The sequence below is a fragment of the Megalobrama amblycephala genome, linkage group LG8 (genome assembly GCF_018812025.1).
Source record: "Megalobrama amblycephala isolate DHTTF-2021 linkage group LG8, ASM1881202v1, whole genome shotgun sequence".
Classification (NCBI taxonomy): Eukaryota; Metazoa; Chordata; class Actinopteri; order Cypriniformes; family Xenocyprididae; genus Megalobrama; species Megalobrama amblycephala.
The window spans coordinates 33,823,266-33,849,229 of NC_063051.1; the positions used below are offsets into that span (position 1 = coordinate 33,823,266).

At 38.3% G+C, this 25,964-nt stretch overlaps 1 protein-coding gene across 3 annotated transcripts; it reads left to right on the top strand.

Annotated features, from left to right (window-relative positions):
• The first annotated feature begins 1,009 nt into the window (after positions 1-1,009).
• On the top strand, positions 1,010-25,619 carry b3galt1a (UDP-Gal:betaGlcNAc beta 1,3-galactosyltransferase, polypeptide 1a). 3 transcript variants are annotated; one of them, XM_048200774.1, is made up of 3 exons: positions 1,010-1,674; positions 3,494-3,521; positions 23,216-25,619. In XM_048200774.1, the coding sequence occupies exon 3, from the start codon at positions 23,987-23,989 to the stop codon at positions 24,971-24,973; it is 987 nt and encodes a 328-aa protein (XP_048056731.1). In that variant the 5' UTR covers positions 1,010-1,674; positions 3,494-3,521; positions 23,216-23,986; the 3' UTR covers positions 24,974-25,619. The 3 variants fall into 3 exon arrangements, with proteins under 3 accessions (XP_048056731.1, XP_048056730.1, XP_048056732.1); XM_048200773.1 differs by lacking the exon at positions 3,494-3,521; XM_048200775.1 differs by lacking the exons at positions 1,010-1,674; positions 3,494-3,521 and adding an exon at positions 22,249-22,832.
• The last annotated feature ends 345 nt before the right edge of the window (positions 25,620-25,964 follow it).

Genomic DNA, 25,964 nt, shown 5'->3' on the forward strand with positions numbered 1-25,964 from the left:
CTCTATCACAGCTTTCATTGGCCAAGGACCGCCCAAGAGAACCTTTGACTGACATGTAACGCAACCAATCACAGTTCACTTTGTTCCGTCTCATGTTTAGGGGTGTGAAAGGTAAAAGACCGGTGTGCATCTAATAAATTATTTATTTAAGAACGTGCAAGTTTACTGCAACAGTGGAGCCACGAACATCACATACAAATCCAGTGTTTAGTTGATCCTGGTAAGCCTCATTGTCACAATTGTAAACATGACGGAGTTCTTCTTTTACGAGGTGGTTTGGCGTCACGGCATTTGTTTCCAGGCAGACCGTTAAAGAACGCAACATACACGTCTCCTGGGCATCCTGAAATCAACCAACCAGATGACGACTTCGAAACTCCTGAAGTGTTTACAGTTAAGTGTGCCATATCAAAGACTATAGAATAACACAAGACGCGTCACTCGTACTGTTCTGAATGGGAGAAAGTGCAACGCACAATATGGCGGAATAAGTCCTGCCTTCTAAATAAGAGCCAATCACCGATGCACATCACTGCAACGGCTGTTTGAAGCTCCGGTTCCTATAGAAACAGTCAGACGCTCGCCTCCGAAATGAGGCACAAGAGACGCGCATTTAGGACTGCGCATGCGCATTAGCTTGATCCAGCCTGGAAAATACATTTTTTTTGTCATGATTCGAGCATTTAGAAACAAACTTTCTGAGAAAGTTGTTCAGATTTCATTGGTGATTTCAAATATGAAATTTAATCGAAAGTTTGGCAAACAGCTTTGGAGAATTTGTTGTTTACCCATTCAAAGAGATAGGAGCTGCACTTGCATGCCTGAGAGGTGTTTCAAAAATGGCCGCCGAGTGAAATGACTTGTCTTAAAGGGACTTTGGCCATATGCATCAGCCAATGGTCCATGGGCGTGACGTCTGAGGCTGAGACTATCGACATGACTACAATGACCAGAATCAATATACTGCTTAAAAGATATTGCATTATTTACCTTGGAGCAGGTGTCCACCGATGGCCATTTGGGGATGTAGAGAGACACTTAATCCACAGCATGCACTTTTTTAAAAGAAAAAAAATACTACTTGTATGCTATGTATCCTTGTACATTGGAAAAGTAGGCTACTTGTCTGAAAAAATGGCGGGTATGCAATGTTTATGAACAATGTTTTTACAGTTTTATAGCAAAGGTGAGTTATGATTATTATTAAGCTACTGTACTTTATATAGATAGATGTCATTTTATATTTTTACAAATGAATGCATTAATATAGGCTACAATAGTTAGAATTGTCATGAAACTTTAATATATTTATAGGCTACATTAACTATCCAAGTGTTATCAGGTAACTTAACAATGAATATTTTACCGTTTACAGTGAAATTAATTCAGTTACCAGCCTTGCCTTATCAAAAGCAGTCGACATCTTGACCTATGGCTTTGTAGAGAGAGGTTGCAGTTGCAGTATGAAGTGGAGGGTGTAGGTTGTTCAAATGAGCAGTGGCGGTAGGCTGGCACTGGTTCTCCTTCTGCGGGCTGCTGATTGGACAGCGCTGTATAACCCGCTGCAGCGCACCACCTCGCAACCATTCGCCTCGTTCACTACACAGTCCGTTCGCTTTGTGCTTTGCAGACAAATGGCTGGATTTCACCAAGGCAGATAATCTGACCGAAAAGGTAGGTTCGCATTGCTTCGTTTTAGTTTACCGCGTGTGTCGAGCATCTGCGTTTGCAGAGCGTCCTGTTCTTTAAGGTGAGAGGAGCAGCGCTACAATGAGTCATGTGATGTTATTTTCGGGGTTTTGGGTGAAAGGAGCGATGCATAAAGCAGTCTCTGCGTATATTCTGTCATCTGTTATCAGGAGACCAGCATACATCCATTTTCATCTGTAAATATTATAAAATATAGAGATTATGATAGGCCAAATAAATGTCATAATACAAAGTTAAGCTTTGGCGATTTTAGACGAAAATCAGTTTGTAACTGTTGTTGCTAGTATTATTATGTTCCTAGTAACTACACAAAATAGACTAGTACTTCCAACAGCAGACTACTACTATCTATTTAATCCATTTAGTATCTATTAGTTATTAGTAATTATTATTTAAAAACTAGCCTCCTTTGCTACTAGTCACTATCCCCTCTAGTGACAGGTGACTGTTCAGTTGTCACTGGTAACTGACAAAATGATTTTTATAAATATTCACTATTTTGACAACTATTCACTACTGACTAGTATCTTAACTATTGCAGTTATCGCTGATACCTATTTCAGTGTTACTAGTAGGCCTCATTATTTATCAGGTAATACTAGTACTTAATCTTTAGTTAGACTGGATTATAGTTTGACTTTTTAAAGGGTAATGGCCACGCCTTCTCATGAATAATAACCAGAGGTACTAATCACACTAATCCAGTGTAAGTCTAAACACAAATAAATACATCACATCTGTCAAGTTCACTTAACATTGATTTCAAACCTACAAATATAGTCTCTAAATTAAAATCTCTAAATTATTAAAAATAATGTGATAACATAAGCCTATTTTTGTAAGCCAGTCTGGTTCCCTCAACCAAAACCCAGTAGGATTTTTCCTTTGGCTTTTGGATTATTGCAGAAAATAAGCTCTGTGACCAACAAAACTGTATAATTCTTACACATTTTGTTCATCATGATAATCTTCATAAATGAACACAAATTTTAAAGCCTAAATACAATCGGCAGAATTAAAAAGCTATAGGCTATAAACGAAAAGTGTTTTGGTATTTGATGAGGCTTTAAAGGGATAGTTCATCTTACTCAAAATGAAAATTCTGTCATCATTTACTCACACTCATGTCATTACAAAACTATAAAAATGTTTTGAAATTGGTTCATAATTGTACAGATCTCCGCATGTGACATGCAGGAAAAAAAGTAAATTGTGCGCAAGCTTTACTAAGTCATTCCCTCGATTTGCTAAATCGTGTGCATGATTTACTATTTCGTTCCCTCGATTTGCTAAATCGTGTGGATGATTTACTATTTCGTTCCCTCGATTCATAAATCATGCTCATGATTTACTATTGTGTTCCCTCGATTTATAAATCATGTTCATGATTTACTATTTCCTTCACTCGATTAATAAATCGTGCGCATGGTTTACTATTTCGTTCCCTCGATTCATAAATCATGCTCGTGATTTACTATTTTGTTCCCTCAATTTATAAATCATGTTCATCATGATTTACAATTTGTTCACTCGAATAATAAATCGTGCGCATGGTTTACTATTTCATTCCCTCGATTTGCTAAATCATGCACACGATTTACTAACAAATTAGTTAATCCTGCGCACGATTTATAAATCGAGGGAACGACTTAGTAAAGCCTGCACTCGATTTAGTCTACTATTTTTTTCCTGCATGTCATGTGCGGGGCTCCATTAGACCCCATTGGCTGTCATTGTATGGGCAAAAAACTCTTTTCAAATGATCTTCTTTTGTGCTTCACAGAAGAGAGAAAGTTTGGAACGAGATAAGGGTGAGTAACTATCCCTTTAAGTCAGTGGTGTAGATCCTAGGGCGAGGACGGCACAGGAAAGCAACAAATTGTCAATAGTATAATCAATATTGTGAAGACAGTTTTGTGTTCAAATGAGATCTACACCCCTGCCTGGAGGCCATATTTTTGTACTATGAAGGAAATGCTGAGGATTTTGTGTTTTGTGCCTAGTGTACTTTATATGGAGCTTTTTGAAATGAGTACTGCTATGCATCATATTTTGCAGTTTGAATGGAGGCCATCCTACACACCTGACCTCTGTCAGTCTGTTACTTTTTGTTTAGTGGAGAGAGATTATTTATTCATGAGGCTGTTGGCATGCTCTTATGATTTGGGTGGTTGGCATGCTTTCGATTATGTGCTTTTGGGGATTAATTCTGCTGAGCTATAGCAATTACAGCCTCCTGCATAATCAAGAAACTTTCATGGATACCTTAAAGTTGTAATGTTGCTATTTTAAGCTTTCTCATCCCTGTGATCTAGCATGACATTCCGAAAGGTATCTGAGCATGACTTAAACTCGACTCTTACAGTAAATATTTAGGACCCTTAATAGCGCATGTCCCTCACCCTGAGGCCCTGATATAGCACATCTGTCTGAGCTCCTAAGGTTTCTGTCTGAGCTCCACATTTATAGCAGAATGATATAGTGCATACAGTATTGTAAGTGAGTTACTTTAAAATTATACTTTCTCCATGTTGATCACATCTGTTAGTGTGTTTTTACTTTTATAGTGATATTTCATAGTTATTGTGAAGTGAGAGGTATAAATTCCCATTCATATGTATTTTCCCTGATTTTCTCAAGCTGACAAATGAGTTTTACCGTAGCACTGGTAATATAATGTCATTGTAGTAGTGTATGTGTGTGTGCGTGTGTGTGTATCGTTCTGGTAAACCCAATATTGTGGGAACCAAATGTTCCCACAAGGATAGTAATACCATAAATTTTTGACCTTGTTTGACCATGAGGAAAACAGTTTATAAAAATCATATTAAATCATGTTCTTTTTTTCTTTTTTCTTTTTTTGAATATGTAAAAATTCAGAAAGTTTTCTGTAAGGGTTGTGTTTAGGGTTAGGGGATAGAATATATAGTTTGTACAGTATAAAAAACATTACATCATTAAGTCCCCATAAAACATAAAAAAACAATGTGTGTGTGTGTGTGTGTGTGTGTGTGTGTGTGTGTGTGTGTGTGTGTGTGTGTGTGTGTGTGTGTGTGCGTTTCAGGACACAAATTTGTATAATGACATGGTATGACATAGGTATTACAAGGAGAGGGTGACTTATGAGGACATTACTCCATGTCCCCATTTTTCAAAAGGCTTATAATTCATACAGAGTGAGGTTTTTTGAGAAAGTAAAAATGTTCACAGTTTCCTGTGATGGGTAGGTTTAGGGGTAGGGTTGGTGTAGGGTGATTAAAAAATATGGTTTGTACAGTATAAAAATCATTACGTCTATGGAATGTCCCGACAATTCACAAAAACAAATGTGTGTGTGTGTGTGTGTGTGTGTGTGTGTGTGTGTGTGTGTGTGTGTGATTTCTATCTAAGTAGAGCAGCTTCTCTCAGAGCTGAGGGAAAACAAACCCACTTGCATACCATTTACATTTTCTTGTTTAAGCATTTCTTATCCACATAAATATTTAAATAGTGGAGATTTCTGAAGTGCAGTTGAAACAGTTCTGATGTATATCAAAGCAGTTATTAGACAGAACCCAATATGCTACCAAGAATGTAAAATACATTCATCAGTATTGAGACAGAATGAAAGTGCTCCTGACCATGAAACGTTTGTCGCCTGCTGAGACTCTATGGTTCATTGCATATCATTGGATTTAAAAATTTGAAACTAGAGCTCTGCAAAAATGTAAATGTGAGATTCAAAATAATGGACTTTGGGGCTAATGTGTTAATTTTTTCATTCTCTGAGGTCATTGTATATTATTTACTAACAATATGCTAAACAATCATACACAATTCTTGCTTTATTCACTTTGTATTTGACTCCTGTATTTAACAAACTCCCTGGTAAACCTGGTAACTACATGTAAACATGTAAATGTGTCAGCAGCTATTGATGGAGTTTATATTTATTCATCTCTGATTGTTAGTGTGAATGTAGCTTTATTTATGGGTCAATGACATGGCGGGTCATTTTTTTGTCCAAAGGCCTTCATAATAATAAAAAACAAAGATATGACATCCAAAGTATGTAGTACAACTAGATCTCTTTTATTGAATCCAAAATGTTTTAATTATATTTTGCTACATATAAAGGTATTTTAAAGATTTTGAAGTGTCAAAAGGTCATTCGGTTTAACCGTCCAAAGGCCAGTACAATTGTGATTAAAATAGATTAAAATGTAATAAATGTATATATTTTTTATTAAGGCATGATTTTATAACATCATTAATCAACATAATGCAAAATGGTATTAAAATTATGTGTAGAAATCGTTGCTTTGTTTTGAGAAAGAATGTCTGGAGAAATAAATAAATTTCATGTCATTCGGAGTAACCAATATAAAGGGACCATTTTGGGTCAAGTCATGCGGTCAATATCATGTGACAGGATGTGACATCATTCAGACACCTGCAAAGGACCACATGGTCGTGAAGCAAAGTAGCTAATTCTCTCTTAACTATTTGAAAAATCCATGTTTTCACTTGCTCATATGCATGTCCCGAAACATCAGGTCATTCGGTACAACAGCTATAAAACATGGAAAATGTTATAATATTTTAAAAACTTGTACTAAATATGAAATGATTGATTGTCCTTTTGCTAGCTAGCTAGATAGCCTGTTAGCATTGTTTGAAAATACCATCATTCGGTAAGACTAAAAGCGTCATTCGGTAAAACCGAAATTTTGGTTAAACCGAATGACTTTTTTGGTGACAAATTTTGTCCATCTTCTAAAAAATGACAAAAGCAGTGTTAATTGATTATAAAAACCACATAATCTAAATTAATTATACTGTATCTCCATTAGGTTTTTTTACACTTTTAAAAACCTTATTCGTCAATGACCCTTATAGTGCATTACGAGAAATGTGTGCACCATTCAGAAATTTAATTTAGGATACTATTTAAAGGATTAGTCCACTTTTAAATAAACTTTTCCTGATAATTTACTCACCCCATGTCATAAAAGATGTCCATGTCTTTCTTTCTTCAGTCGAAAAGAAATTAAGGAGAAATAAGGGTCTTATCTAGTGAAACCATCACTCATTTTCTGAAAAAATTGAAAATTACATAAGTTTTAACCATAAATGCTCATCTTGAACTAGCTCTCTTCTTCTTCTCTATTAGAATTCCGGCAGTGTAGACACTGCTAAGTGTATTACTGCCCTCCACAGGTGAAAGTTTGAACTAATGTTTATATGCAATATGCTAGTTCAGTAGTATATAACAATTAGTTCAAACTTTCACCTGTGGAGGGCAGTAATACGCTTAGCAGAGTCTACACCACCGGATTTCTAATAGAGAAGAAGAAGAGAGCTAGTTCAAGATGAGCATTTATGGTTAAAACTTATATAATTTTCAATTTTTTCAGAAAATGAGCGATGGTTTCACTAGATAAGACCCTTATTTCTCATCTGGGACAGTGTAGAACTATTTGAAGCTGCAGTGAAACTAATTTTGACCTTCAACTGTTTGGTGCCCATTGAAGTCCACTATAAGGAGAATAATCCTGGAATGTTTTCATCAAAAACTTTAATTTCTTTTCGACTGAAGAAAGAAAGACATGGACATCTTGGATGACATGGGGGTGAGTAAATTATCAGGAAAAGTTTATTTAAAAGTGGACTAATCCTTTAAATTCCTGTTGATTTCCTAAAACATTAGATGATGTTAATAATTGATTTTGTTTGAAAAACCACCTACATGTATTTGATGTATTGTAATGCACATATTTAATTAAGATTACTTTACTCTAATTTACCTCAGAGTTTTCAAATGGAGGCACACAATATGAAGACTTAAAGGTGCAGTGTGTAAATTTGTGATGAGGTGGAGGCTGACGCCGAGTTAGAATCCATATGCAGAAGTTTATTAGAGATAGTGCAATCAAAAACCAAATCGATAGGCAGATAATCATAAACGAGAAAGCAGACAAAGGTCAAGTTCACAACAAAACAGTCCAGTCCAAAGGGAAATCCAATAACAGAAACGAGGAAGGCAGGCAATGGGTCATACACAAGAAATAACAGGCAATGGTAAATGAACACTCAGTAAGGCAGGTAAAATTGGCAATACTTCGCACCTACTGTTTTGCATGGCTAGGCTATATGGCTGCCAAACCGGACATCGCTGCAGAGCTAGCAGAGGGAGTGGTTACAGTCAGTACTTGGGTGAAGGCTCCCTCTGCTGGTGTGGCGTTACAAAATTTTAGCGGCATCTAGTGGTGAGGTTGCGAATTGCAACCAACGGCTCAGTCCACCTCTCACCCCTCTGTTTCAAAGCACATAGAGAAGCTACGGTGGCCAACACAGGACAAAGATATTGTCTGAGACAGAAGAGAGTAGCCAGTCAAGCAATGAGCAGTTTGTCCGTTTAGTGCTACTGTAGAAACAGGCGGCGCAAAATGGCGACTTCAATGTAAGGAGACCTGCGGTGTATGTAGATAGAAATGGCTCATTCTAAGGTAATAAAACATAATGGTTCATTTTGTAATGATCTACAAAAATAGTTATGTATATTATATTGCATTTCTGTCAATAGATCCTCCTAAATATTACACGCTGGACCTTTAAAAAGCTTATGACGCTTATGAAGAAGTCCTTATACAGCTTAGCACATTATTAGTACCTTAGCTGCATCCAAATTCACATTTTAGATATGACTCTGTGTAATTTATGTTGTAGAACAAAAAAATCTCATTTGGTAACCACAAACCTGATTTTACTGATTTTACAACCGTTCTAAAATCCCATAGGAATTTCCTGAAGCAAATCCCATGGAGAATTAGCCATCCAGGTTTGGCCTACAAATTGATGCCATGACTATTACAATTAAACATCCTGTGAAACGTGGCCAAATCAATTCAGATTCCAACTCATCAACTGAATTGAATAATCCTGGGAAGAACATTTTGTCGAATTGGAACACGTGCATTTTTAGAAGGGTTTTAGAGTATAATTAGTGTATATCATGTTGTATAATTTAATTATATAATGTCTATTTTTCTATTATGTTTTTGTTATTTGTTTATTTTGAATGGACAATATAAATAGAAAAAACTGCTGAAGCCAGTGCCAGGAAGGATAATACATACGCACACTGCCTCAAGATTTATCATTAGTGAGAGAAGCAGTGCCGGCCATCTGTTTATTGATCAGTAAATCACAGAAAGCCTTACGTTAGCAAACACAATTATACACATGACAAATATGCAGCCATTGAACCGAGAAATATGGTTTAGTCTCCAGCAGACATTATTTACTTCCTTTCATAACAGACTGAGTCAGTCAGACAGAGAGAGAGAGAAGATAACATTGACCATGACTGAGTTGTTTTAACGTTCATTTTTCTTACTTTTTATTTTTTAATTAAAAAACAATAAAAGAATATTTGCCAGTGAAGTAAGACAAATATATTGAGTACAGTTTTGCTTAAGTATATATATTTGTTTTAAGATTGTAATATGATTAGATATTTTTACTGGAAAACAAAACAAAACAAAAATACTGATGAAATTTTTTTTTGGCAGTTCATTTAGTATAGCTAAATGTAGTTATAGTAGCAGTAATTGTCAGTGGAAGCTAACTCAATCTGTGAATCCAATCAAATTACATCTGCCTGAGTCTAAAACATAATCCCCATCCATCACTATTCAGCTGCCTGTCCTGTTATTTGCAGTTTGTAACAGTTATGCCGCTAAGACTATTTAGAATATACTGTATATGTAAGAACACAAACTATATATCCTCAGTATCTCTTTCCTTCACTCTTAAAGGGACAGTTCTCCCAAAAATGAAAATGTAGTAATCATGGTATTGACTCTCATCTACAGTAACTGTCCATTGCTCTTCTATACAATGAAAGAAATTGGAGAATTGGGTGATTGTGCTCCTGTCAGGTCTGTTATGGTTGTTGGTTCACTGTCATGTTTTCTCATTGTCATGTTTCTTGTCATGTCATGTGATTCCAGCACCCCTCATGTGATCATGTCATGTGCTTCTTTTGCTCTATGGGTGCTTCTCAAACAGAAGACTGCATTAATTGCTATAATGAGACGGCCTATGAGTGTGCATGGCTGCGTCACACATGTTCCCACCCCCATGGTCATGGCACAAAAATACTATTAAAACTTAATTTTGGAAAAAGACTATGCATTACAAATCTTTATATTAACTGGCTTTCTATTAATGCAATACAGTGAATGACGGCCATCTGCGGTCTCCCAGTGGCTTACATTAGTGTTAACCTACAAATAAAACAGCGTTGCGAAACATACATACTGTGCCTTTAAGAAAGATTCATGAAATATTCTCTTTAAGTACATTTAAAGGGTTAGTTCACCCAAAAATGAAATTTCTGTCATTAATTACTCACCCTCATGTCGTCCCAAACCCGTAAGACCTTCGTTCATCTTCAGAACACAAATTAAGATATTTTTGATGAAATCCGAGGGTTTCTGAAGCACACGTAGGCAGCAACATCATTGCACTTTTTGAGGTCCAGAAAGGTATTAAAGACATCGTTAAAATAGTCCATGTGACTACAGTGATTCAACCTTAATGTTATGAAGCGACGAGAATACTTTTTGTGTGCAAAAACAAAACAAAAAATATAGCTGCAAGCAGCAATGCGGGGCCAAGCACCGAAGGCACCGCAAGCAGAGCAGCATTTCAAGCAGAGCAACACTGCAAGCAGAGCAGCACTGTAAGCAGAACAGCACAGCAAACAGAGCAGCACACCAAGCAGAGCATCAAACAGAGCAGCACTGCAAACAGAACAGCACAGCAAGCAGAGCAGCACTGTAAGCAGAACAGCACAGCAAACAGAGCAGCACACCAAGCAGAGCATCAAACAGAGCAGCACTGCAAACAGAACAGCACAGTAAGCAGAGCAGCACTGTGAGCAGAACACTACAGCAAACAGAGCAGCACACCAAGCAGAGCAGAACATCAAAAAGAGCAGCACTGCAAACAGAACAGCACACCATGCTGAGCAACACTGCAGGCAGAACAGCACAGCAAAAAGAGCAGCTTTTAAAGCAGAGCAACACAGCAAACATTTCAAGCACTCAAATGTCAGAGTTGTAGTGCAGTGCGGAGCAAGAAGAGCAAAAACAGCAGAAATTGAATGTACATGAAAAACAGCTGGTTCAGAAGGACAGGTGAGAATGAGCTCAAAATGACCAGAAGCTTCTTGGAATGATAAAGGAATTGAAATGACAACATTACAAACAATTTTAAAAAGTCGCCCCACGTGGGATTTGAACCCACAATCTCTGAATCATGATTCTGTCACTCAACTCTTTGCGCCACTGAGCAGACAGTGTCATACAGCTGTCAGAGTTCAGTAGTTCATGAGAATGAACTCACAACGAAGAGGAACACAGCATACATTTCATGCACTCAAATGTCTGAGTTGTAGCGCAATGCAGAGCAAGAAGAGCACAAATTGTATGTACTTGAAATAAAAGGTGGTTCAGAAGTAGAGGTGAGAATGAACTCAAAATGGACAGAATAAGAAATAAGAGGAAAAAGGAATCAAATTGACTCACTACACACAATTGTATAAAGTTGCACCACACAGGATTCAAACCCACAACCTGCAAGTCCAGTGTCTATTTATCATCTCATTGCACCACTGAGCAAGTGAATGTTTACACAACTGCCGAAGTTCACTAGTTTATGTGAAAATGGACTCAAAATGAAGATTTTTTATAAAACTGCACTGAATGTTATATTTAATGACTTTACTTTAGATCATTCTGCAGCTCATCATGCTGTAGCGCAATACGGAGCAGGAAGAGGAAAAACAGCAGAAAATTAACAAACATGAAACAGCTGGTTCAGAATTACAGGCGAGAATGAACTCAGAATGTACAGAAGCTTAGATGAAAATGAACACAGCATGAAACAAAAAGCATTTATTTCTAATCCAAGAGGCAATAAAGGAATCAAAACACAATTTCATAAAACCGCTCCACCTGGGATTCGAACCCACTATCTTGGGGTACAAAGCTCTTCAGGTATCTGGCTTTACACACTGAGCTACTTGAGGATGCACATTCAACAGGCTGTGGAAGAGAACTTTTAGTGTAAGAAAGAATTTACAAAAAAAGCATTACTTAGCATGCTAAGCTAACTTAATGCTAATTAATCTCATGGTTAACTTAATAGCCGAAGAGCCACATTTAAAAGAATGACAACTGGTTAGCATGCTAAGCAATTAGCGTGCTAAGCTAACTAGCATAAGTCAAGAAACAAGCAAGGTCACATTCAGAGATGAATATCTCGGGAACGGTAACGAATATCAAAAATCCGTTCAGTCATTTCTATGCAGCTCGGTCCAAAGATCATCTGAGCTGATTTTGAACAAAATTGGATAAAATTTGTGGGAGGAGTAGCAAAAAAACTGTTTTTCATTTATTTCAATATGGTGGACAGGTACATTTAAGGAAAATGACAAATGACACATCGTTGGAATTGGCATTCGCCAGGGAATAAAACGGAAACATTTTGGAAAATGTTTTCAAAAGTTATAAGCGTTTTTGCAAAAAACATTATATCTGTGGAACAGTAGGTGGCGCTGTCTTGAAACTTCTCAGGTACCTTCAGGACCTTCTGATGGTCATACATACCAATATTTGCAAAGATATGTCAAATTATTTAAAAGATATTGCAATTTATGACAAAATCCAAAATGGCGGACACATGGTTCATCCGATGTTGACAAATTCAATATCCACGGATTTGGCATGGCCCAAGGAATCCATAGACACTAAGATCTTGATTTTCTGACAAACTGTTCAAAAGTTATTGGCCAATATAGCAATTTTCCAGATCTCATGACCTTTACGTGGCGCTGTTCCCAAATTTGGCATGGAACCTCAGATCATGGTCTTGATCAAGTGTACCAATTTTTGTTTTGATTGCTCAAAGATTAGCCGAGATACAGCCTCTATAGCAATTTCGGGTCCACCTCGTTAACTTCATGACATCATAACTTTTTTTTTACCAGTAGGTCAAAAAATTCTGTTCAGTCATTTCTGTGCAGCTCAGTCCAAAGATCATCTGATCAAAGTTTGGACAAAATTGGACACATTTTGAAGGAGGAGTAGCGAAAAAACGGAATACTGTACTTTTCAAAATGGCTGCTACTGTAATGGGCGGAGACTTAATGTAAAATGTTGAATAGCATCAGCATGACGAGACAAATCAGATGTACTAAATTACTTTTTTCTAGAGCAAATGGTTCAAATGTTATAACCTTTAGAATAGTGAAATTTTGAACTGGTGGTGGCGCTATAGAGTCGGTTCTACATACTCCAAATTTGGTCCAATCACTTTTCATGAGCATCTCTACAAGTCTGCCAAATTTCATCATTTTCTCATGTTCCGTTGATAGGGCTGCCATAGACTCCCATTGGGGAAGAAGAAGAATAATGAATCTAACAGATACAATAGGGGCTAAAGCACCTTCGGTGCTTGGCCCCTAATAACAACTTTACCAATTTGTCATATGCAGTTGACCTAGTGAACGCAGTTCAGAGTTTACGTCTGAACACCGGCTCAGTATTATATATATATATATATACTGTATATATCAGTGGCGTGCAGTGGTGTTCTGAAATGAGGAGGCACATTTTTTTTTATGAATCAATGTAAATTCATGTGCATTACTCTTAAAGTTGACACATCTCCCTTGTTAAATAAACATTACTTTATAGTACACCAAAAAAAGAAAAAATGAAACAAAATACAATTCTATTTTGTAATTTTATATTAACAATGCATTTCTCCAATGCACAGGGGGGTTGCTCAGGTTGCCCGGGCAACTGCCCATATGCCCTTCTGACTCACGTTGCCCTTCCGAGGTGGAAAAAAAATCTCTACAGAATTTCACGTAGGCCTAGATAAAAAAAATAAATCGCAAAGCCTCATTCACTTCCATTTCGGGCACCCGTCGAAAGTGAAAGTCAGTAGGGGAAGGGTAAACTCTGTTCACGTGGCTGCAGCGCTGCATGCGACCGGCACCTGAGCTGAGCCTGCATGAGCGGCACTAGAATGTCGCGGTTGTCGGGTGAGACGACTTAACGTTGTCGGAAAGGTGAGTAAGGTTATAATCGTTAACGAAACGAACGAAAAAACGAAAACTAGGTGGGAAAAAACATCGTCGAAGAATAATAAAAAAGAGGCTTTACAAAAACGATAACTAACCAAAACTGTAATGTGTGTATGGCGAAATACTAAAATAAAATAAAATTAAAATTATAGATTAAATGTCCTTAGTTTTCGTCTTTGTCAATGTCTTTCATAGAGCAAACGTTCAGCTGGGTCTCTCACTCACGGTCTCTCTCACATACTCGCGCGCGCACAGCCCCTCCCTCCGTGCACACCGGCCTCCATGAGAACGAGTGTTGGAAGCAAGTTCGCGAAAGGTTGGTATCTCGTGAAAAACCTTTACAGAATCACACATTAACCCTTTCGACGTGAGTTTAAAATATTCAACTGTCCCCCAGATAGTTTTCTTAAGGCACCGTTATTTTAGAACGTTTGCCTTTAAGTTTCCATAGCGACGCGTCATGCGTGTCACGAGCGTGAGTGCAGCCACAATAACACTGTTGACAGATGGATCGCTATTATTTTGTTTTTCCTTGTTTATTTAAAATATTCACAAACTGCTTACCATGTTATCAACTATCTGATATTCCGATCCTCAAATATGTGTAAGTAGTGTGTTTTGTCGTTTAGCCTTTATATATATATATACGAGATGGGCGCCGCCATCTTATGCCCCGCATCGCAGAGTCCTGTCAGTGATTTACAGCGTGAATTCATCATTTTCTCCCGAAATATATGCAAGGTGTTCTGGAAGAAATGAGGTTACTTAGGCATTATGTGTGTCTGATATGAATACATTCGGCAAATTTTTATGATTGTTATTGCTCCTTCAATGTCTGTAGTGTGTAATTCTAAATATATTGTTTTAATGTGCATTACTGAAACCTTAAAAGAAAAAGTTGACACATAGTTGTGATATATGACAAGAGCTGCGCGCCCTTCAGCCAGAGCGCGAAAGAGCAGTTAAAGTTGTCGACCCGAGAAATTGCTACTTTAGAAATTACAAGTTTTAAAATACTTGGGTTGTTAGTCAAAACACTATTTAACTGTGATTCAAGTAAAAAAGAAAAAATGAAAAATAAAACAATTCGGTCAATACAATTCTATTTTGTAATTTTATAGGGGAGTGCCCTTTTTTTTTCAGAGCAACTGCCCCTCAATTCCTGTGCATTTCTACATTCATTCCAAAATAATAACTAAAGGCAATAATAATATAAACAATATATATTATTTGTGTATTGCGGTTTTTCTTTTTAATTGTCAACCTAGGATATTTTGGATCATCAGTCATGCTCCTTAAACACCGTCTGTCACAGACACGAATTGTATTTTTAATTTCACCAAACTGATTGCACTAAAAACCCCTCAGTCATCACTTTCAGTCCATCTCAAGTTTGATTTTGACGTGACATAAAGCGGTGATATCTAACTGTGATCGGTTTACTTACTTTTCAATTAGTCTTCCGATTGACGCCATTATTTGTTCAGTCAAACTGAAGCGCGGAACGCGCACGTCAACAAGAGGCGGGATTTATCGCACAAGCCAATCATATCTAATCACAACCAATTACATCCAATCATAGCACGATGGTGACATTGCCTCCTCTCACGTGACTTTCCCCCATTCATTCTCAATTACCCCCCACAAAACCCACCGCATGCCGGGGGTCTGATGATTTTAAATGGTTTTCTATGAGAGGAAAGGGAGGCATGCCTCCATAGACTGTAAAGCATGACTCCTCTGTGTAACTTCACCTGCGGGTGTCGCTGTTGGGCAGTGTTCCTTAAAGGTCCCGTTTTTCGTGGTTTTTTGAAGCTTTGATTGTGTTTATAGTGTGCAATATAACATGTGTTCATGTTTCGCGTGTAAAAAAACACAGTATTTTTTCACATAATTTACTTATCTGTATACCGCTCTTTCCACTGTCATAAAAACTGTCTATGATAAAAACGGGCTGATGACTTCCTTGTTCTATGAAGTCCCTCCTTCAGAAATACGTAACGAGTTCTGATTGTGCCAGTGGTTCCTGTGTTGTGATTCGACAGCAGTATCTTGCCCAGAAAGGTCACGCCTCTTACCATAACATGGAGATGCACGCGCTCAGTGTTATTGTAAACATGTCTTTAATTTTACCCTATCAATTTGAGCCGGAATCAGACCCGGTGATTGGACTGCGGGATGAAAATAACAGCGTTTCGACGACATGGCGACAAACACACTCTACAAACGCAACTCTTGTGTATTCCTGTGGGCCGAGGTTAGTCAAAAAACTGTTTTAGTGACGTCATTAAAGAAGGAAGTAGAGAGATGTAGTAAAATAGTAGTTAAAATTTTACAGATTTTATTTATACTCTAACAACAACATTACACACTAACTAAAGTTTGAAACATGGGATCACGAAGAACGGGACCTTTAAGAAATACGCATGACTTGCGCTCTTTTTAATGTCATAATTTGTAATATTTGTGTTGTTTTATATGTAATATGGATTATTTTCTCATCCTATTTTTTTTTGAGGAGGCACTGCCTCCCTTGCCTACTCGGAGGAAATGCCCCTGATATATATGATTAATGACCCAGAAACAATTTCATGCATACTGTATGCAAATTTACTGTTGCTAGAGAGAGACACACAAACATTCATAGGGGTGATGCTATACTTAGTTTTGTCCAAGTACAATGTTGAAGGTTAATCACTGTTCTCAGAACTGTTTGACTGGGTGCCCCATGGCAACAGCAGAGTGTCCCATGGCAACAGAAGACAGATGCTTTTTTCCGAAAACCAAAATGGAACCATCACTTGAAAATAGAATACTAAACGAAAGACTGGAGCATCAAGATGGCTGTTACATATGATTGTGACTGGCAAAATTGAAAAGAATCAAAGTTTGTTGGTGTGCATGTGTGTGATCATCCATAAAACATACACGCATGTTGGGTTTTCATGTTTTGTGAGGACTTTCCATAGACAATGATTTTTATACTGTACTAACAGTAGATTCTATCCCCTAACCCTACCCATCTCAGAAAACTTTCTGCATTTTTACATTTTCCAAAAAATCACTATATTTATCACTTTTATCTTTGTGGGGATGTTTTGTCCCCATAATGTAGGGTTTACTAGGACCATACACACACATTTATTCCAGGAAAAAGTACAGACTTGCTAAATCAGTATGTAATGTGTATCACTGCAGAGGTTGTTCTTCAGCTGTGGCATTTGCAGTATTTGCATGTATCTGACCTTTTAAAAGAAAAGGAGAGGGAGGCCGGTGTTGATCTGATGCAAAGAAGGGGGAATCAAGAAAATATTCTGTTTGTATCGTGGAGACTCTTGTATAAGCCAGTCTTATTTTTAGGACCAAAAACCCATCATTCTATCTATCAATCAACTAGTCTCTGCCCATTTATTCTGCCCTCTCTCTCTCTCTCTCTCTCTCTCTCTCTCTCGGTTGTGGCTAGAATGGATACAGCTATGGCCAGAAGTGATGTAAAACCTTGCCATAAAATAACAATAAATTATATTTGCTACTTATCAGATTGTGTTTTATTAACGTCTACACCCACCCCAACCCTAAACCTACCCTTACAATAATGCAAATGCAGTAATTAATTGTTGTTCAGCGTGACAAAAAATGATGCAATATTGATGCGCGCATGTCAAGTAAGCTCTGGTAGGACAGTCTGACCATAGTTGTATGCCTTCTAGCCCCAACCCCCTCTCTCTCTCTCTCTCTCTCTCTCTCTCTCTCTCTCCCAGAGTCCTCTGCTGTTTCTACCTACATTTGTTACACATAGTAATAAACATGTTAACAAATGCCTGTAACCACCTTCCTGATTTGACAGGTAGACCTATATTAGAAAGTGCTGTCTGTCTGTAAAAACTGTTATATTTTGAAATATTATTACATTTTAAAATAAATGTATTCTATTTTATTGTATTTTAAAATGTAATTTATTCCTGTGATGGAAAAGCTGAATTTTTAGCGGACATTACTCCAGTCTTGTGGAGATGTGCACACTTATGTGGTTAATTTTGTCATAATATTCTCCATGTTTGTTCCTGGACCTTTATGTTAATTCCTGTCCCGAGTGCCACGTTTGTAGTTTGTTGTAGTTTTTCCCGGTGATGATTAGTCCCTGATTGTTTCCAGGTGTGTTTTGTTATCTTGTTAATCTCGGTGTATATACCCCTGTGCTTCATCTGTTGGTTGTTGTCCTTCCATGGACATTGTGTGTAGTAGTTTTCTGTTTTGTCTCAGAGCTTTCTTGTGTTTACCTGGTTGTGACCTTTGTTTATTTCATTAAAGTAAAGCTGCATTTGGATCCGTTTCTCATAGATTTCTAAGTCTGCCTGCAAATTACAATGTAAAGTTTTTCACTTTTATATTTGTATTGGTTTTCTGTAGCATTGCATAGGTACTCATTTTTCCATTAAAGGTGCTAATGTTCTAATTTGATTCATGTTTATTAAATTTTTTTTACATTGCAAAAACCTGCTGTTTTCAAGGATTAGTCCACTTTTAAATACACTTTTCCTGATAAATTTACTCACCCCCATGTCATCCAAGATGTTCATGTCTTTCTTTCGTCAGTCGAAAAGAAATGAAGGTTTCTGAGGAAAACATTCCAGGATTTTTCTCCTTACAGTGGATTTCAATGGCTACCAACAGATTGAAGGTCAAAATGACGCAGAATGTTCTACGCCTTCCCTATTCTACTTACGGAACGAACGCGGCGGCAGTTTCGTTTTTTTCCGTAACTTGAATAGGGAAGGCGTAGGACATTCAGCGTAAGCGTTATGAAGAATGCGGAAGCGGAAAGTACGTTCAAGGCGATATTTTGTTTATAAAGCATAAACAGTTGTATTTTTTTCGAAAATGACAGATCGATTCGCTAGATAAGACCCTTATTACTCATCTGGTATCGTTTAAAGCCCTTGAAGCTGCACTGAAACTGTAATTTTGACCTTCAACCTGTTGGTAGCCATTGAAATCCACTGTAAGGAGAATAATCCTGGAATGTTTTCCTCAAAAACCTTAATTTCTTTTCGACTGACGAAAGAAAGACATGAACATGGGGGTGAGTAAATTTATCAGGAAAAGTGTATTTAAAAGTGGACTAATCCTTTAACGGGCATTTTACATGCACTGTTTATATGTTAAATCATATTTAATTAATTATTTTATCCAAAGGGACTTAAATTGCATTCAGTGTGTACCCCTTTATTATTCAAATATTGGAACAAAATATTTTATTTATTGACATTGTTATCGGTAGATATTTAAACTGAAAAAATGCAGAATATTAACAAAAACTATAATAGTACTGTGTATTAATGTTAAAATAACACTGGTGTGGCAAATTATGCCTGGTCTCTTATGTGCTGAAGATGCTTTATACTGACTTATACAGAAAACATAGCAGTGGCCCAGTTGCTCTTGGATCTAACCAAGGTTAATCGAGGTTCATAGAAACATTACCAACAGGCCAGAAAAAAAAGATGAGTCACTTTTCTCTCCCAAGTGAGGTTCAGAGGGAGCGGAGGAGCCCGCAAATCGCCGTCTGGATCTGCTGTTGGAATCCTTCCCAGACAATTGCTGCTGATGTTGTTTGTTTGTCGTCTTTTGTGTCTTCAGGTGCAAAATATCTGCTGAAGTGCAATTTTGTAATAGAGACAGATAGATATTTTCACCAGGTCTGCCTTACAGGCCCACCCGTAATACCAGCACCATCTGTTTATGTGTATTTTTGTAGGGAATTTCATTAAAAAGTATTCTTTTTAAATGTGCAATTTATTATTGTTATATATATATATATATATATATATATATATATATATATATATATATATATATATATATATATATATATATATACATACAATCACACAGCAATCAGGCATAACATTATGACCACCTTCCTAATATTGTGTTGGCCCCCTTTTTGCTGACAAAACAGCCCTGACCCGTCAAAGCATGGATTCCACTAGACCCCTGAAGGTGTGCTGTGGTATCTGGAACCAAGATGTTAGCATAAGATCCTTTAAGTTCTGTAAGTTGCGAGGTGGAGCCTCCATGGATCGGACTTGTTTGTTCAGCACATCCCACAGATGCTCGATTGGAGATCAGGGGAATTAGGAGGCCAAGTCAACACCTCAAACTTGTTGTTGTGCTCCTCAAACCATTCCTGAACCATTTTTGCTTTGTGGCAGGACACATTATCCTGCTGAAAGAGGCCACAGACACCAGGGAATACCGTTTCCATGAAAGGGTGAACATGGTTTGCAACAATGCTTAGGTAGGTGGTACGTGTCAAAGTAACATCCACATGGATGGCAGGACCCAAGGTTTCCCAGCAGAACATTGCCCAAAGCATCACACTGCCTCCGCTGGCTTGCCTTCTTCCCATAGTGCATCCTGGTGCCATGTGTTCCCCCGGTAAGCGACACACACACACCTGGCCATCCATGTGATGTAAAAGAAAACGTGATTCATCAGACCAGGCCACCTTCTTCCATTGCGCCGTGGTCCAGTTCTGATGCTCACGTGTCCACTGTTGGCTCTTTCGGCGGTGGACAGGGGTCAGCATGGGCACCCTGACTGGTCTGCGGCTATGCAGCCCCATACCCAACAAACTGATGCACTGTGTATTCTGACACCTTTCTATCAGAACCAACATTAACTTCTTGAGCAATTTGAGCTACAGAAGCTCGTCTGTTGGATCGGACCACACGGGCCAGCCTTCACTCCCTACGTGCATCAATGAGCCTTGGCCACCCATGACCCTGTCGCCAGTTCACCACTGCTCCTTCCTTGTACCCCTTTTGATAGTTATTGACCACTGCTGTCCGGGAACACCCCACAAGAGCTGCAGTTTTGGAGATGCTCTGAACCAGTTGTCTATCCATCACAATTTGGCCCTTGTCAAACTCGCTCAAATCCTTACGCTTGCCCATTTTTCCTGCTTCTAACACATCAACTCTGAGAACAAAATGTTCACTTGCTGCCTAATATATCCCACCCACTAACAGGTCCCGTGATGAAGAGATAATCAGTGTTATTCACTTCACCTGACAGTGGTCATAATGTTATGTCTGATTGGTGTGTGTGTGTGTGTGTGTGTGTGTGTGTGTGTGTGTGTGTGTGTGTGTGTAAGTATATAAAATTACACAATGTTCCAATTAAAGGTGCAATATGTAATATTTTTGCAGTAAAATATACAAAAACCACTAGGCCAGTGTTATATATTTTGTTCACTTGAGTACTTATAATATACCAAATGTTTCCAACTAAACTACGTTTTAAAATTAATTGCATGATATTTATCAACACAAGCCATCCAGCATTTAATATGATATACTAAAATCAATCTATCTTACTGCAGTGTGCAACAGTGTCTCGCAGCAGCTGCCGAGTGAACGCACAGAGTAACGTTATAAAATCATTTTTAACACTCTCAAATGATAAACAGAGCTGCATTACCTCATATTAATGACCGGAAAGCGGAAGCGGCGCCAGCGACTGTGTCATAATAAAGTCCCGCTGCTCGTGTGGGGTGTGTTGCTCAATCGCTCCAGCGGCTTCGTTCAGCTCCACAACACTCGCTCCTTCTCTGCTTCATACTACAGTAACGTTAATAATCGCATCCATGTACATGATTTCTTCCCGAGTCTTATCCCTATTCTTTTCCACCAACCGTTGAGGTGAAGACCACATGTCCCAAGATTCCGCGCTTAAACTTGGCGTCATCAAGCTACGCCTTTTGAATAGGCTTCTAGCGACCTCTAGCGGAGAGAAAATATTAAATACTGCACCTTTCATATCAGTGAATTTTAGTTTTTAAAAAAAAGGTCTTTATAATATACCGACAACCTCCGTAAAACTAAGGTGGGTAGTGAGAAAGCCATACATAAGGGAAATATGGTACATGCCTGGTGTCATACACACAAATACAAAACACCATAATGGTGACACATGCTAAAATAACGCAGTAAACATTAATTTAAAGGGTTAGTTTACCCAAAAATGAAATTTCTGTCATTTATTACTTACCCTCATGCCGTTCCACACCCATAAGACCTTTCGTTCATCTTCAGAACACAAATTAAGATATTTTAGTTGAAATCCGATGGCTCAGTGAGGCCTCCATAGGGAGCAATGACACTTCCTCTCTCAAGATCCATAAAGGTACTAAAAACATATTTAAATCAGTTCATGTGAGTACAGTGGTTAAATATTAATATTATAAAGCGACGAGAATATTTTTGGAGCGCCAAAAAAAACTAAATAACAACTTATTTAGTGATGGCCGATTTCAAAACACTGCTTCAGGAAGCATCGGAGCATAAATGAATCAGTGTGTCTGAAGATGAACGAAGGTCTTACATGTGTGGAACGGCATGAGGGTGAGTAATAAATGACAGAATTTACATTTTTGGGTGAACTAACCCTTTAACAACATAAGATGACATAAAGGTGTAATGTACATAACTATTAATAAAACTAAAAAGAAACATTTATTCGATGAAAAACATAGGCTACAGTTTATATAGCTACACATAGTTTTCTAAAGATTATACTGAAGTACATAAGATACTGTACATGTCTAAAGGCGGGTGCACATTTATAATAGTGCGATTATAATAGTCCTTTAGGATTGTTGCTTGTCAGACTGTACGAACATGATCCTCATGTCACACTGTGGGATCTCAGCTGTCATTTATGTCAGAGTGTAAGACGCGTTAAAAACGGACGCGCGCATGAAAACTTTTACATCATCAACCCACACGCATTCGGTGACAGTGAGCTGCATTACACGCCGGACTGAAATGGTCGCTAACAAAGAAATCTCTACCGTTAATTTTGATAATGGCTTGTCTTGGAAAACGACAAAAGACAATTTGACGTTTGTCGTAGGAGAAGTCACACTGCAGGACTGTGCGCCAAATCTTCTGACACTGCCAGAATTTCGTCGGAGGTAAAGTTTGATCGGCTGTCGGTGAACATGTCAAACTAGCGATCAGAGACTACAGATTTTAGGCTGGGCTTATAGGAGTCTTTTAGAATTTGCAAAATTTGTCTCAGATGTCCAAATCGTGGCCAAAATCGCAGTGCGCACCAGCCTTAATTCAAACAAATTTATTTGTGCATAGTTTATTTTAGTAAGTATTGTATTTATTGAATTATCTGTCTAATAAATCAGATGCAGTACAGTAACTGAAGAACCTAATATGCTGAGAGGGCTAAAGATAGAATGATGATCATGTGATATCAGTACAGTGTGTGTGTGTGTACACACAGTAGGCTACATACTGTAAGACATTCAGATTCATTTACATTTTCTCTGTTTTTCTACTTTAGATTCGCTTTTAGCCTAAAAGTGGGATCTGTGAAGACAAACACCCCTCAAATGCAAAGAGGACAGCTTGGCTTTCTGTGACATACAGACAAAGAGACATCCTGCTGCACCTGAACTGAGAAGCATCTCGGTCCACTCCACCCTAAACTGTATGCTTTATTAATGATGTCGGAACAGACGCAATGCAGCGATGACCCACAGTGATTAGAAGGTCAATCATAAGAAAGTGGATGCAAATCTCAGCAGATTGGAATAGTTTAGAAGCTTCTAGAACAGAGGTTCTTTATCTAATGCTTTCTTGTTATTAATCTTTTTTGTAAACAAACAGAGATACTTATTGATACTTGATTGTATGTATTTTTAAGCATTTTAATAACGTTAGATTATTTTAATTTATTAAATGTTACAATAATAATATATTAATTTGAATCATTTTATCCCTTGGACGTTTGCTGATGTGGGTCCCGTCCACCTGGTTGAGAACCACCGATCTAGAATGAGAATGAGTAAAGAGAACACCGCCTTTGTCCTTTATTAATAACTGCTTAATATCCTTTTAAATAACAAGAGATGATCGGTGGCATTTGGTACGTGAGGAAATATTAAATAATGTTCGTGTTTCCAGAACGAATGCTTCTAAACAAAACTAAACCAGCACTGACATCAAAAATGGATGGTTTGTGCTCAGTTGAGCGATGTTTTCCAAATAACTACACGTGATTGGCCTGTGGGCTGAACACGTGTGATTGACAGGTGATCCAGCCAGTGACGAGATGCCATCCAAGGTGTCATGCCTGTATTTGCTGACTGTGGTCTGCTGGGCCAGCGCTCTGTGGTATCTCAGCGGCTCCCGGCCCTCAACCACCTACGTGGGTCAGATGACCTTCGCCCGCAAACCGCACCCGCGGCTCTCGAAGAACGACACGTTCAGCAATATCCGCACGCGTACTCTGAACCCACACAATTTCAAGTTCCTCATCAATGAACCCAAAAAATGTGAAGGCACAACGCCCTTTCTCGTGCTCCTCATCAGCACCAACCACAAGGAGTTTGACGCCCGGCAGGCGATCCGGGAGACGTGGGGAGATGAGAACATATTCAGCGACGTTCGCATTGTGACGCTGTTTCTTCTCGGGTACAACACTGAACCTGTGCTCAACCAGATGGTGGAACAAGAAAGCCAGATCTTCCATGACATCCTAGTCGAGGACTTTGTGGATTCCTACCACAATTTGACCCTGAAGACTCTCATGGGGATGCGGTGGGTGTCCTCATTCTGCCCAAATGCACAGTACGTCATGAAAACAGACAGTGATATATTTGTCAACATGGACAATTTAGTGTTTAACCTGCTGAGACCCAACACCAAACCAAGGCGCCGCTTTTTCACGGGTCACGTGATAAACGGAGGACCCATACGTGATGTTCACAGCAAGTGGTTCATGTCTAGAGATCTCTACCCTGATAGCAGGTACCCACCTTTTTGCTCCGGGACTGGATACGTGTTCTCCGGAGACATGGCGGAGCTGCTCTATAAGACCTCCCTACATACGAGACTCCTACATCTGGAGGATGTGTACGTGGGACTGTGCCTGCGGAAACTAGGCATTCAGCCCTTCCAGAACAATGCATTCAATCACTGGAAAATGACCTATAGTCTGTGCCGTTACCGAAAAGTGTTGACTGTACATCAGATTTCACCAGAGGAGATATTGAGAATATGGAACGATATGTCCAACAAGAAACATCTCAAATGCTAACAAATAGTTGAGGAATATGTTGAGCCAATATGTGATACTGAAAACATTTATTGGTATTAACAAGACTATTTAGGGCTTTTCACATTTGAAATATGTTTTAATCCTGGGTCATTCTAAACCCTGGGTAATCTTGGTTCATGTTTAACAAGTAATCCTGGGTATTCATAAGCTGATGTTTCACACTGTAGATTCCTAAACCCTGAGTTAACATTCTTATTTGCATATTTGCTGTGTCAGTGTCATTGATTGGGCGAACGCTGCACGTGACCTGTTTACATAAAGGCTCTAGTGTTGCATATCCTCATACTATATATTATCGACTGTAATATCAAGTTTGTTCTGAATGGATTGTTCAAACTAGGTAAGAATGAAACTCTCTTCCTGACTCGAATTGGCATGTTTTCTGTCACCATTTTACATTTTCTCCCTCAAAAACATAGCCTACTATTTATACAGTGTGTCGTGCGGTGTTTCTGCCATTTGAATATGAGGCACACTGTCTGTCTGCTACTAAGCATCTAGCTATAACTTTGTAACACTGCTTCGTTTCACACTGTACACATTTGGCACCGCAATGCAGTTAAAGGGTTAGTTCACCCAAAAATGAAAATTCTGTCATTAATTACTCAGCCTCATGTCGTTCCACACCCGTAAGACCTTCATTCATCTTCAGAACACAAATTAAGATATTTTTGATAAAATCCGTTGGCTCAGTGAGGCCTGCATTCCCAGCAAGTTCATTTAGACTTTTAAACACCCAGAAAGCTACTTAAAGACATATTTAAAACAGTTCATGTGACTACAGTGGTTCAATCTTAATGTTATGAAGTGACAAGAATACTTTTAGTGCACCAAAAAACAAAATAACAACTTTATTCAACAATATCTAGTGATGGGCGATTTCAAAACACTGCTTCATGAAGCTTAACGAATCTGAAAATCATGTGACTTTGGCAGTTTGCGATCACGCTCCGAACCACCGATTCGAAAC